Source organism: Miniopterus natalensis, chromosome 20 (genome assembly GCF_054644295.1).
Source record: "Miniopterus natalensis isolate mMinNat1 chromosome 20, mMinNat1.hap1, whole genome shotgun sequence".
In the NCBI taxonomy this organism is placed as follows: Eukaryota; Metazoa; Chordata; class Mammalia; order Chiroptera; family Miniopteridae; genus Miniopterus; species Miniopterus natalensis.
Window position 1 is genome coordinate 25,215,231 of NC_142100.1, and position 12,177 is coordinate 25,227,407.

General features: G+C 42.1%; 1 protein-coding gene across 1 annotated transcript; it reads left to right on the plus strand.

Annotated features, from left to right (window-relative positions):
• Nucleotides 1-658: 658 nt before the first annotated feature.
• Nucleotides 659-11,472, plus strand: RNF34 (ring finger protein 34). Its single transcript, XM_016203053.2, has 6 exons — nt 659-1,482; nt 6,423-6,644; nt 7,564-7,971; nt 9,092-9,193; nt 9,451-9,652; nt 10,545-11,472. Exons 1-6 carry the CDS (start codon nt 1,474-1,476, stop codon nt 10,733-10,735), a joined length of 1,134 nt encoding a protein of 377 aa, XP_016058539.2. The 5' UTR covers nt 659-1,473; the 3' UTR covers nt 10,736-11,472.
• The last annotated feature ends 705 nt before the right edge of the window (nt 11,473-12,177 follow it).

The window sequence follows — 12,177 nt, forward strand, 5'->3', positions numbered from 1 at the left end:
TGCGGGGAGCCGTGAGGCCGGGGCCGGGCCGGTAGGTTAGGAGATGCCTCGGGGGAAGGGGGAGGGGGGCGGGGGGCGTCCCCACCCCGAAGGGTTTTTCTCGCAGGCTTAACATGGGGGCCGCGACCTAGAGCGCTAGCAAACTGGATGTGTCTGCATCGCCACTAGATGCGCAGCAAGTAATTGAACAGCTCGAGTTCTTCCAGGTGGGTGTGGGAGCGTGGGAGCGCCGCCGAGGGGGGCCGTTCAGGGAAGGGGGCAGGCCCTGGCCTACTTCGGGGAGCTGAGAATCCTAAGGCGCTCCGGGCACGGCACCTCGGTTCGGGTAGTGATTCATTCGCCCAGCTCAGACCAGAGAGGTGGATGCAGTCAGAAGGTGATGACACCCCCTTTCGGACATAGCCGATTTCAATCATCGCCGTGAAGGGGGTGTGCTTGATTCAGGTGCGAAAAACAACGGAGCGAGCTGCTCTGGATATTTAAAAAAAACAACAACACACACAAAAAAACCCAACTCTTACCCGCACAGAGTCCCAGAGATGTGCTGTGGGAGACGGATAGGGGAGTGTCGGGTGGGTGGGGAGACTCGGCAAGTACCTTGGTGGCCCGTTACCTGTGTGTCAGCCCAGAGGGAGATTTTGAGAGTAGGAATGATTCAGACTACAGCCCCAGCCTTCAGGGGTTTGCCAGCCGCAGGAGAGAGACATTCTCCAGTAACCGCATGATGAGAATGAGGCTGTGAAACCTCCAGGAGCAGGAAAGGCATTTTCTGGCCGCCGGAGGCTAGGAAGAGTTTTGCAATAGGTAACTTTTGAAACAGTGGTTCCCGCTCATGTTTCTGTGAAAACTGGACTCACAGAATTTCGGATTTGGGCTGTTTGTCGTTTAACTTGGTTTTTACATTGGAATTGCTTAATTGCGGGCTGTGCTTATCTGTGGGTTTCCAAGCAGGGTCGGTGGTCGCTGATGTCACGAAGTTCTAACTTTTGAATGTGCATTTAAGCAGGTATTTTCAGTGGGATTAAAATTATTTTGAAAGCTGAGCAATCAGATAAAGTACATCCTCACTCCCAACCCCGGAGCGGTGATTTTTAGTATATGTGTGCAATGGGTATTTACTTTCTGCCTTTGTTTAGGAACTGATGTGTTTCGAAATAGTTTTTTTACGTCTCAAGACTCAAGTAACTGTTTAACCTTAGAGTAGTGTCTAACTCCTTATAAGGGATTAAAAAACACGCAACAAAATTGGCGTCCTATGTTAATTTGATTTAATGCTCCTTGATGGTTTTCCATATTCATATTGATCTCACCTTAATTGTATTAATCATGTTAATTCTTCCAAGCTCAAAATGAGATATCAAGGAGAAGGTAATACGTTGACTATAATTTTCTTTCCTTTTTTTCTTTGAAAGGTGGGGGAGTGGTGCTAAGGATCAAGTACACTGTTTTAGAAAAAGAAAACAAAACCCAAACATGAGGAAGGTATGATTTCCAGCACACATTATTCTAAAACTATCAACCTGACCAAATGTCTTGCCTGAAAATATTACATTTTTAAGATCAGCATCTGTTTTTGCATCCTGCTTAATGTCCAAATGGTATGAAGAAATAATTTAGGATGTAGGTAGAATTTCCTCCTTGGTGGTGGTGTGCGGTCTGATACTTGGTCATAAACGGAGCAGAGTTCCTTGCATACTGTTTTTCATTTGAAGCAGCAGTTTCAGTAAGAAACCCTTTCACATTTTTAAGGAGTGTATTTTTCTCTAGTGTCAAGATTTTCGCTTATCATCTCAACTGTGTTTCTTCTGTTTTGCTCTAGTTCTATAGTAAAGTTTATAGTTTAGCACAAGGACATTGAATTTTAGCAAACTGAAGGTGGTTTGGAGTTTAAAACAAAGCCTGTTGTAGTTGATTTCTCTGAGGAAGCTTTTATTGGTGGAAGAACTGAATCTTTGCACTTGAGTTCTGGCTAAGAAAGTTTATTTAGAGAGTTACAGAGGTAGAAGTGAGCTGTAGAAGAAATGGGCTCAGGAAATAAGTTAAAGAGGCAAAAAGCAGAGCCCTTGGAGCTTAGAAAGAGAGCCAAGGAAAATATGCCTGAGGGAAAGGGGTGGGGGGGAGGGGGTTATTCCCTCTCTAAAGGCTGGGATCTTAGAAGAGGTCGCAATAGAATATGCATCAGCTTTCCAGGTGTGCCCTTTCAGGTCATGGTCTTCACTGATTGGTATGTACCAGAGTAGTGGGTCGAGTCAATGCAGCTGGTCCTGACGTCAGCCATGACATCGCTTGTCAGGTTTTGCAGCTTTTCTGGGCCTGGAGCTGAAACAACTGAGGCTTAGATGTTATCCCTACGGGTTAACGCTTAAGGGAGTGGTTGTGCAAGGGCCCGCATTAGAGGCCACTCTTTGTTCCGCACCTTGTTCCTCCTTCAAGGGGGTCTACTGCATGACTGTGGACATGCCAGGGGAGGATGCAAACCTCATGACCAACGATATGAAAGGTCGGGGTCTAAACCACATGACCAGTGATGTGCTAGGGGAGGAAAGGTCACCCTGGGGGCCAGGTCATTGTTTTCTCAGTTTGCACGTAGTTAGGAACCCATGGCTTACTGCCTTGGTGCCCTTCTGTACCTGGCCCATTGTCTTTGCTCTCCTCATGTCTTTCTAACGCCCTACCACATAATTATTTCGTTTTCTGCTGTTTTCAAACTCATTAACCCTCTCTATTTGGCTGTCATTTAATCTTCATGGAAAGTGCCATAGCTTTTATTTATTTATTTTTCCCTTGAGAGAAAGATTGACTTGTTGCTCCGCTTGTTCATGTATTCATTGGTTGATTCTTGCATGTGCCCTGACTGGGGATCGAACCTGCAACCTTGGTGTATCGGGACAATGCTCTAACCAACTGAGCTACCTTGCCAGGGCAGCCTTTCTTACTCTTCATTCTAGTTTGCCTGGTTACTGTTATATTTGGTAGAGTCATTAAAAGGGATAATATCCTAATGTAGTTAATTAAAATTTGTAGTAAACTTTTTGTTAATTCCTTAAATGTTGGAAGTATCCCCCCCAGGGGTTCTAAAAGCATATTAGATTATAAACACACAATCAAAGACAGCTGAACCTTGAGGCCATTTGAAAACTGGCACTGTCAGAAAAGAAGAATGGGCTGCTGCTCTTGCAGAGAAACGGCACATTTCCTCTTGCTTTGTTGACTGAAAAGATGATTCAGAATGAGCTTATATTGTGTGAATCTGACTGAGGAACCTGAGAGAGTGCTTATAAAATTGGTAGTCTATTATTGTTGTGGAAATCAATGTCACAGCCCTGGAAACCGTCAGTCCCCCCTCTCGTGTAAATTGTTGAAGTTTGTGGATAACACTCCCCACTACTCACCTCCTTTATACTCCTACCGAGGGGAGGACATTTCTAATTCATTCTCTAGGAAGGAACACTATAGGAGGTACACTTTCAGCCTTTCTACTACCAGAGGAAAAAAAGCAAGTTTTAGGTTGGTGAGTTTTAGCAAATGAGCTAAAACATGCTTTGGATCAGTACTTTCTGGGACCTGCCAGATCTGTCTTCCCATGGCAGGGATGGTGGTCTCGTCAACTAGATGGTAAGCTGCTGTTGGTCAGCTGGGGTATCACATTATCAAGACCAACTGGCTGCAGAGCTAAAGTCATGTTCTCCAATTGGTGTTATTAGTAAACAAGCAAACATTTAAATTTCTGTTTGTCTTATTTCTTAATTAGTTCCAAATTGAGAGTGAGAAGAAGGTAGTGTTATTGGCCCTCAAAAATCTTGGTGCGATGGCTTTGTTAAAAAAAAGAAAAAAACACAAAAATTAGATTGGGTGTCAGAATGGCATGAGATCTAGGTGTCTGTGGCAGTGCAGACAGGAGGCGTTGGAATTTAATCTCTTACTAGGCCCATGTAAGTTTTTAATATGATACCTGGTTCTTAACGGATATAAGCCAGGCCAAGGTCCCAAGGCTAATCTATCCAGGAACAGTTTTGGCCTAAGGAGGTGTGTAGGAAAGGGATTATCAAAGAAAAACCATTTATTTTCAGTAGTCCTTGATGACTAGAAAATAAACTCCAACATAGCTAAATTCTTGAGCCAGAAGTTTTGTGCCAGGCATAGGTAGTTGCCTTCTTTGAATTGAATTATATTCTTGGTTGTTTTGAGTTACATTCTTGGTCAAGGGACATATTTTTTTGCCTGGGATAACACTTTGGGGGCTGGCTTGGTCTGTGTTTTTTATTTTATGATGAATTGGCCAATAGAAGTGTTCTTCTCATTATTTTCCCTTCTGGGGAATGAAGAGGAAATTCCAACCCCTTTATAGAAACATGAGGAATGGAATGAAATTGTTAACCTCCAATATTGATGTCTACATAGATTCCACCTGCTTTCCTGAAAGAAACCCTTCTATTCTCTTCACCAGAACTGTGAATGTTTTCAGCCTAGAATTTTAATGATCATGGTCTGGGACCTATTCTGTTAACTCATTGTAAAACGGATTTCTGAAAGAATAAAATGTGTGGCAGCTGCTTTTAAAAGGGAGAATGATTTGAGATTTTTCGCCTGCTTAGGTCAGAATCTTTCTTTACCTTTATTATTCTTTCTCATTAAGACAATTTGAACTTTTTAGGTAGGAAGAAAATTTTAAATAATGTTACATTGCCTTTCACGAGGTAATGTAAAGAAACTTTTTACACAGCTATTTACTTATCAGTCTTGATGGTAGAACTAGATGCAGTGGGAAAGGTAGTTCTGTCCACAAGGAACTTTTACTGGCATTGGGGAGACAGTATCCCCTAGGAATCAGAACATGGATAAAAGCTAACACAGCTGTTTAATTGTTTAGTAGCTGGGTCAGCAGGAAGCTGAAGCTTCTCAAAAACTTGACTTCTTTAAACTCCTGGAATGAAGAAAAGTTTATCCCAGTGGTACGTTCTACAGTTGAATTATGTATAACTCCCTCAAAATGTTATGTGCGAATTAAAAATCTCCCTCTCTCCCTTCCTCTCTGTAAAATCAAATTTAAAAAAAAGAATACTCACTTTAAATGAACTATTAGTAAATCTGGATTTTCACCCTTTTATGTTTAAACAACCATGACTCTAGAGTCTGAGGTATATATTTAAAGGTATGAACTATTAGCTATAATTTAACATGACTTTTAAAGGCATCACTATTTCTTGAGAATTATAGGGTGTGAAGCTATATAATACTTAAGTCAGTGACCCTGATACTTAAGACTGTTTGAACCTTGTATTGTGGTTTCTTAGTGCTTTACCTTTTCCTTTCCCTATATTTAATATAACATATTACTTCTGGGTAGTAGCAAGAATAGCATGATCCTTCTGTAGCATCCCAAATAGCCTTTTAAAGTTGTTAAAAAATTTTAAAGAACTTGGACAGAGTTTAAAGAATTTGACAGAGTTAGATAATTAAACGAACTATGCCATGTCATGTGCTACCATTTTAACTCATAAGCCCTCACCTAACTGGACTTCTGTTACCTGTCACATTATCTAGAGCCTGCGTTATGCTTAAGAATTAGGACAAGGGGCAAACATGGATTCCAAACGCGATAGCTTTTCCACTTTAAGCATAGGAAAACACCTTGAGCCTTCACTGAAAAAATATATATGTGTGTATATATATATATTTCTAGCAAGCTCGGTTATCAGGTTTCTGAGTCTGCAGTAAAAAAGGAGACAGGTTGCTAGGTGGGTGTAGTGATAGCAGTGGTGGTTCACCGAAAGGGAAGAGATGAAAAAAACATGAAAGGTAATACATTAGTTTCAGACCATTTAGTGGAGTGGCAGATAGCCCCTATACTTTGGAGATCATTATGATTATTAAGTCATCAGAAATTGTGTTCAAGATTTTCCCTTTGAAAAGGTAGAATAGCTGTTTTTTTAAAAATATTTTCCTTAATGTCAAATTAACACATGATTTTTAAAGATTTTGAGAAGTAGAGAAAAAAATAAAGAAAATAAATTCTACAAGATATATTAAAACCTTAAGAGAGCTTCAGTTGGCATTTTGATGTTTTCCCAGTCATTTTTTAAAAGTAAAAAAATTATCTAATTATACCCAGCTACAAATGAGAACAAGTTTAATGAAATTAAGTAATTTGAATTTATAGTCTTTCTGCTAAATGATAGCTGGGGAAATCTGCCTCAGTGCATAGAAAAAAATGTAGTTTTGTTTAACAATATTTGAGTATCTCCAATGCCAGATATTCTTTTGCAAATACCAGAAAGTTATCTTTTTCCAAATAGCTTAAAATTTTGATTATCTCAAAGTTATTTAGGACAAACATACCTCTCCAGAATGGCATTCCCTGAGGATTTCAGAGAGCCCAGGTACCACTTAGCTTTAATCTGGTCTCTTGTGTTCCTTTTCAGGCGGGTGCCACGTCTATGTGGGCTTCGTGCTGTGGGCTGCTGAATGAAGTCATGGGAACCGGAGCTGTCAGGGGCCAGCAGGCAGGATTTGCAGGAGGCACTGGTCCGTTCAGATTTACACCAAACTCTGATTTTTCCACTACTTACCCACCAGCACCTACAGAAGGGCCTAATATAGTTTGCAAAGCCTGTGGACTTTCATTTTCAGTCTTTAGAAAGAAGGTGAGAGGAAATGTTACATATAAGACATATCAGAATTCTTATAATTTTGAATACTAATGAATCTTCATTTCTTTTTATTAAAATACCAGAAAGTTAGTCCTATTAACCATTTCTGACTTAGGAAAGTACTCAGTTGAAGGGACTGAATTACTGTTTGAGTTTTCTGACTAGACATTACTTGTCCTGTTGCTCAGGCATCCTTTCTCCTGAACTGACCTTGATTCTTCCTGATGATGCTTATGTTCTGAAGCAAGAGATTTAATGTCCAGTTTTTTTCAGAGATTATTTACTGTAAACTCTGATCTCAAGTTTCAAAAAATGTATCTTAAGTGAAAAAATGAATGTAAGTATTACTGTTTAGAGGTTCAATATAAAACAAGGGTTCAGGTTGTTCTGAGAACCATCATATTGGTAGGCCATTGACAGTCTTTGAATAAGGCTGTGTAGGGTATAGATTATGCATTATTGGGGTCCTCTGCTTGGATTGACCTTGAGAGATCAGTTGCCTTTCTCTTTCCTTGTGTGATATATTCCCCCCCCTTCTCTTTAAATGGAGAAATTGTTCACATAGAAAAAGAGCAGGAAGAGTGTGTGGTTGTGCTTTCTGCTCTATGTGGTTCAAGTCAGCTCTGTTCTGCTAATTACATGTTTGCACCAAGGGGTGGAAAGGTTTTAATTCATTAACACAAGAGTGTATGTTTTTCTTAAAGGGCTGTATTTGAACTGTGAATCCAGACTGCTTTGGCAGTGACTGTTTTGATTTTCATGGCTTTTGGAACATAAAAATGCCTGTGAGAGTAGTCTGGTATCACAAAGGACTTTAGACTTGAATTTCAGTAGTAGGCTAAAAGTTTTAATAGTTCTTTCACAACTGCTTATATCTATCATTAAATGCTGCTTTTCTCTCTTTTCTCTTCAGCACATATGTTGTGACTGCAAGAAGGATTTTTGCTCCGTTTGTTCAGTCTTACAAGAGAATCTTCGTAGATGTTCCACCTGTCACTTACTACAAGAGACAGCCTTCCAGCGCCCTCAGTTAATGCGACTGAAAGTGAAGGATCTGCGGCAGTATCTCATTCTTAGAAACATACCAATTGATACCTGTCGAGAGAAAGAAGACTTGGTAGATCTAGTACTATGCCACCATGGGCTGAGCTCTGAGGACGACCTGGACACCAGCAGTCTGAATTCCTTAAGGTCCCAGAATTCTGGCTTTTTTACACATTCATTTTTTTCAAGCTATACGGCCCCCTCTGCTACCGTGTCTTCATTTCAGGGAGAGCTAATGGGTAGAGACGGGACCTTAGGATCTGGAACACTGGCACAGGTACGCAGGGTAACTACCCTGAGGGCCTAGCATGTGTACTCTCGGCCGTATGTGGTGGGGATCTTTAGGGGTTGACGTCTCCCTGTGGGAGCAGAGGTTCCACAAGCTCCTGAACTTTGCGCTTACAAGCCTCCTGATGTGAGTTTCCAAGCTTAGGTGTTAGGTGGCGCCAAAGTCAGCTATCTGAAGGGCCCTAAGTAGCTCATCGGGTTCTTGACCTTAGTTACCTCAGTTTCCCTATCTTACAATACTAGTAAAATGACTGTAAAAAGTAGTATATAAACATTTGTAGGACTATTTGTGTGTCAGTGACCATGGAAACAGTAGTGTAAGGTAGCCTAATGCCCAGTTACCTTATTACAGTGAAATTGTTCTAATTTAGGTAATGGGAAAGAACCATGTGAATTAGTGAAAGAATGTGGTTATCTGTCAATTTCAAAGAAGTACTGGTTCAGAGCACTCTCCCAGTGAGGTCCTTGGGCATCCTGATTGAGTAGCATGCAGAGGCTTGTAATTAATATCAATTTGTATGTGTGAATGATTCCAAAATGCTGAATGAATTATTTTTAACAGCTCTCTCCACATTTAATTTTCTTTCCTGAATAAAGGAGTTAGAAGTAGAGGGAAATTTGGTATAGTTGTCTTCTAAATAGTCATAAATCAAATTAGACAAGTTCAAGCTAGGAGTTTTATCATTTCCCAAATGAGAGCTGGCATAACTATTAGGCAAACATAAGACACATCTGACTTTTGTGACACTTTTGGGTTTACACCACCACTTGGGAGGTATGGGTCTGTGGACACTACCATGTGGCGCTTGTGAACGTAGAAGTCTAGGAACCATTCTTTGTAGTATTGAGGTCTTTCAAATCAAGTACTCCTGACACTTGTGCTGATCTTAGCGCTTCAGTTTCTATCTGTGTCAGAGGCTCCAGTTAAACCAGCCACATGCAGGTCCTTTCCATACACTTGCAGCTTTGGCATCCCATGATGGGGCCTTCCTCAGGGCTTCTGGTTAGGTTTTTATAAATTCACATTCACCTGGGAATTTGGCTTTTGAGGTAACCTTTAGGAAAATGTGATTTGACTCCTGACATGACCAGACCCATTATGTGTACAGGAACAGAGTGAAATAGCTTCAGCAAACACAGAAGATGATGATGACGGTGACGATGATGATGATGACGACGACGATGATGATGAAGAAAACATGGAGGAACGGGTGAGATCTGTAAAATTTGGTGTTCAGACATTTCAACCTGGCAGGCAGGAAAATGTACACTTTTGCTAGAGCAGCACGGGCTACTTCTTCTGGTTTGAAGGTAGCACAATATATAAAACTCTTTAAGTACTGACAGGAAATCTGGGACGACCGTCAGGGCCAGTGATGACTGGTGGGTGAGGGGAGCATGGTGCTTTCTTTGCTGGGCGCGGTCGGGATTCACCGGAACATAGATAATGGAGGCACTCTGATTACAGGCGCCTGGCCTCTCTAAGAAGAGACTGAGAGCATCGCTGTCTGACCTGTCAAGCCTTGAAGAGGTGGAAGCGATGAGTGTGCGCCAGCTGAAGGAAATCCTGGCTCGGAATTTTGTCAGCTACTCTGGCTGCTGTGAAAAGTGGGAACTGGTGGAGAGAGTGAGCCGGCTCTACAAGGAGAGTGCAGAGAGCCAGAAGCCACGTAGGGTTATTTTTTCTTTTTCCCCTTTGGTGCCCTTCCTTGGGCTTCAGAAACTGCACTGTTCCTGTTACAAGTCACATTTATTTCTGAGAAAATTATGTGTCCGTTTACTGAGTGTGAATTAGTTACATGAGCCTGTTAAGAAGTTGTTCATTATGCAGTGTTGGTTCTGAGACCACCAGTGCCAAGTGAGTTAGGCGATCATTTGCTCAGTCTGGTTCTTCATGCCATAATTTGTTAGAACTCGAATGAAATTCCTTATATTTATAAAACGTTTTCTTACTAACCCCATGGGTGGGCCAGTACTTTGGTTATCTCAAGTTCTTGTTCTGCGGCCTGCCTTTTAGTATACGGGATGATGCTCCAGCCAGTGGAGCCACACCGGCCAGGGCAGGCTATGAACTTTTCAAATTCATTTGGCACCTTTTTTATTCAGAGTCTGGATTTTCTTAAAACCTAATCTGGTCCATAGAGCCAGGATCACCCACCTCTTCTGAGTTAAAGTTCAGCAATACCAGGGTGGCCAGAAACACGGGTAGCTCTTGAGAGGCTCCCAAGGCTGGAGTGGGGGGCTTCCTCCAACTACAAGCTACTTGATGTACAACTTTTTCCTCACAAAAACCTTGAATTACATAGATTAAAGTAGAATTAAATAGCTCACATTTGTTGGGTACTTCATACCTGGCTCTGAGCTAAGCATTTTTCATTCATTCTTCACAAAACTACCAGGTGTAGGCATTGGTATTGCCATTTCTAGTGGAGGGAATTCCATGCAGAGTTGGGATTATTTCTCTTACAGCAGGGTCATGCTGCACCTGTCGTCACTCAGCAGGTGGCTGCTCAGCCTATCAGGTGGCCTTGTTGGCAGCTCCAGCTCTCTGTTGCCTTTCAGATGGCGAACGGCTGCAGCTGCAGGACGAGGAAGATGACAGCCTGTGCCGTATCTGCATGGATGCCGTCATCGACTGCGTCCTGCTCGAGTGTGGGCACATGGTCACCTGCACCAAGTGCGGCAAGCGCATGAGCGAGTGTCCCATCTGCCGGCAGTATGTGGTGCGCGCTGTGCACGTGTTCAAGTCCTGAAGCAGACGCTCTCCCCAGCGGGACACACTCGCCCCCAAGCTTGATCCCAGACATTTCAGTGCACAGAAGGGACTGGAAACTTACTGTTCAAAAGTTGAAGTTATTTTTAAAAATTATTTTCACTACTAACTGGGAACAGAGTGTCACCCTAAGTTATGGCCTGCCAGCCTGTGGACAGTTTCCCAGGTTCAGCCGGCATCACACATCTGTGATCGTTAACTGCTGAAGTCAGACTGCTTATGGCGTCAGCTCCTCCTCTGGGAGGACATTACCCTGTTCTCTTCTTTCTCCTTACTCCCGTTTGTACCTTAAACTACTCAGATGTTTGCAGCTTCTGTTCTTTTTGGATGAGATCACTGTCCACAACTGACCGACATGGTACTTGCTGAGAGTGAACATTCAGAGGTGCCACTGCTATTAGTCATGTATATTTTAAATGCTACTATTTGATGAATGTAAGTTTCCACATCGTTGCTCTTTCTGCATTTAAACTTAATTGGAAACAACTGACATTCTATATAGTCAACTGCCAGGGCCTTAGACTAAACATGACCATTTATGTTCAGGTACAGCTTTTTATAGCAAGGGCCGCATCCAGCTGCTTCACTAGAGAAATGTGTGTTAAATTCTTTATTAATGTGTAATTGGTTTACACTGTTTTGTATAGTGAAAGTGTATTTTCAGTGCTATCGCTAGCTAATTTGAACTTTAGGAATAAAATTAGATTTTCAAAAATGCTTTTATTTACATTGCCCTACCCAGTTCCTCATTCACTTGGGTACAGCATGAATGGGTGTCTGCGCCTGGTCCAGCTTCCTTCTTCACGAGATTCCAGGATGGGTGTCAGCCATGGTTCCCACTAACCAGCCTGAGCAGATTGTTACCTCCCCACAGAGGCAGTAAACTCAGCCCATGGGGAAGCTGTGGGAGCCCTTACCTTGTCTGTGCTGCTTGTGAGACAGTGAACTCCAGAAATCCAGCCTTCCCCACAAACTGGGAAGTCTTCAAATCCAGGACAGTGAGCACATTTAGGAGCTGAGCAGTAGGTGCTGGTTTGTCTAAAGTTAAATTAGAAAATTGAGGTTTATTTGTACATAGTCTTATCTTAAAATGGCTTACTGCTTAACACTTGGAATAACTGGATTACAAGGTACTAACTTGCTTGGCAGAGGGCAAACATTTCTGCCTGGAATCTGCATTTTGTAGCTAGCATGCCATGCCTCTTTTAAGTTAATTTTCTGAATACATAATATCATGGATAAAATCCTGCAAGTCCAAAATGGAATACAATGACATCTCCTCTTCCCTGTCCTCGCAATATAGAAGGAAGTCATTTGATGCTGTGGAGGTGTCTTGGTGTCGTCCTCTGTAAACACCAGGTTCCCTGGAGGAAGGAGGGATGGAGCTTCTCCTCTTTCCTGGGTTAAGAAGCTGCGATCCAA

Coding starts and splice junctions, on each gene's coding strand:
- RNF34 (XM_016203053.2), top strand. Junction 6,645..7,563: donor TTTCAGTCTTTAGAAAGAAG/GTGAGAGGAAAT, acceptor TTTTCTCTTCAG/CACATATGTTGTGACTGCAA. Junction 7,972..9,091: donor GATCTGGAACACTGGCACAG/GTACGCAGGGTA, acceptor TTATGTGTACAG/GAACAGAGTGAAATAGCTTC.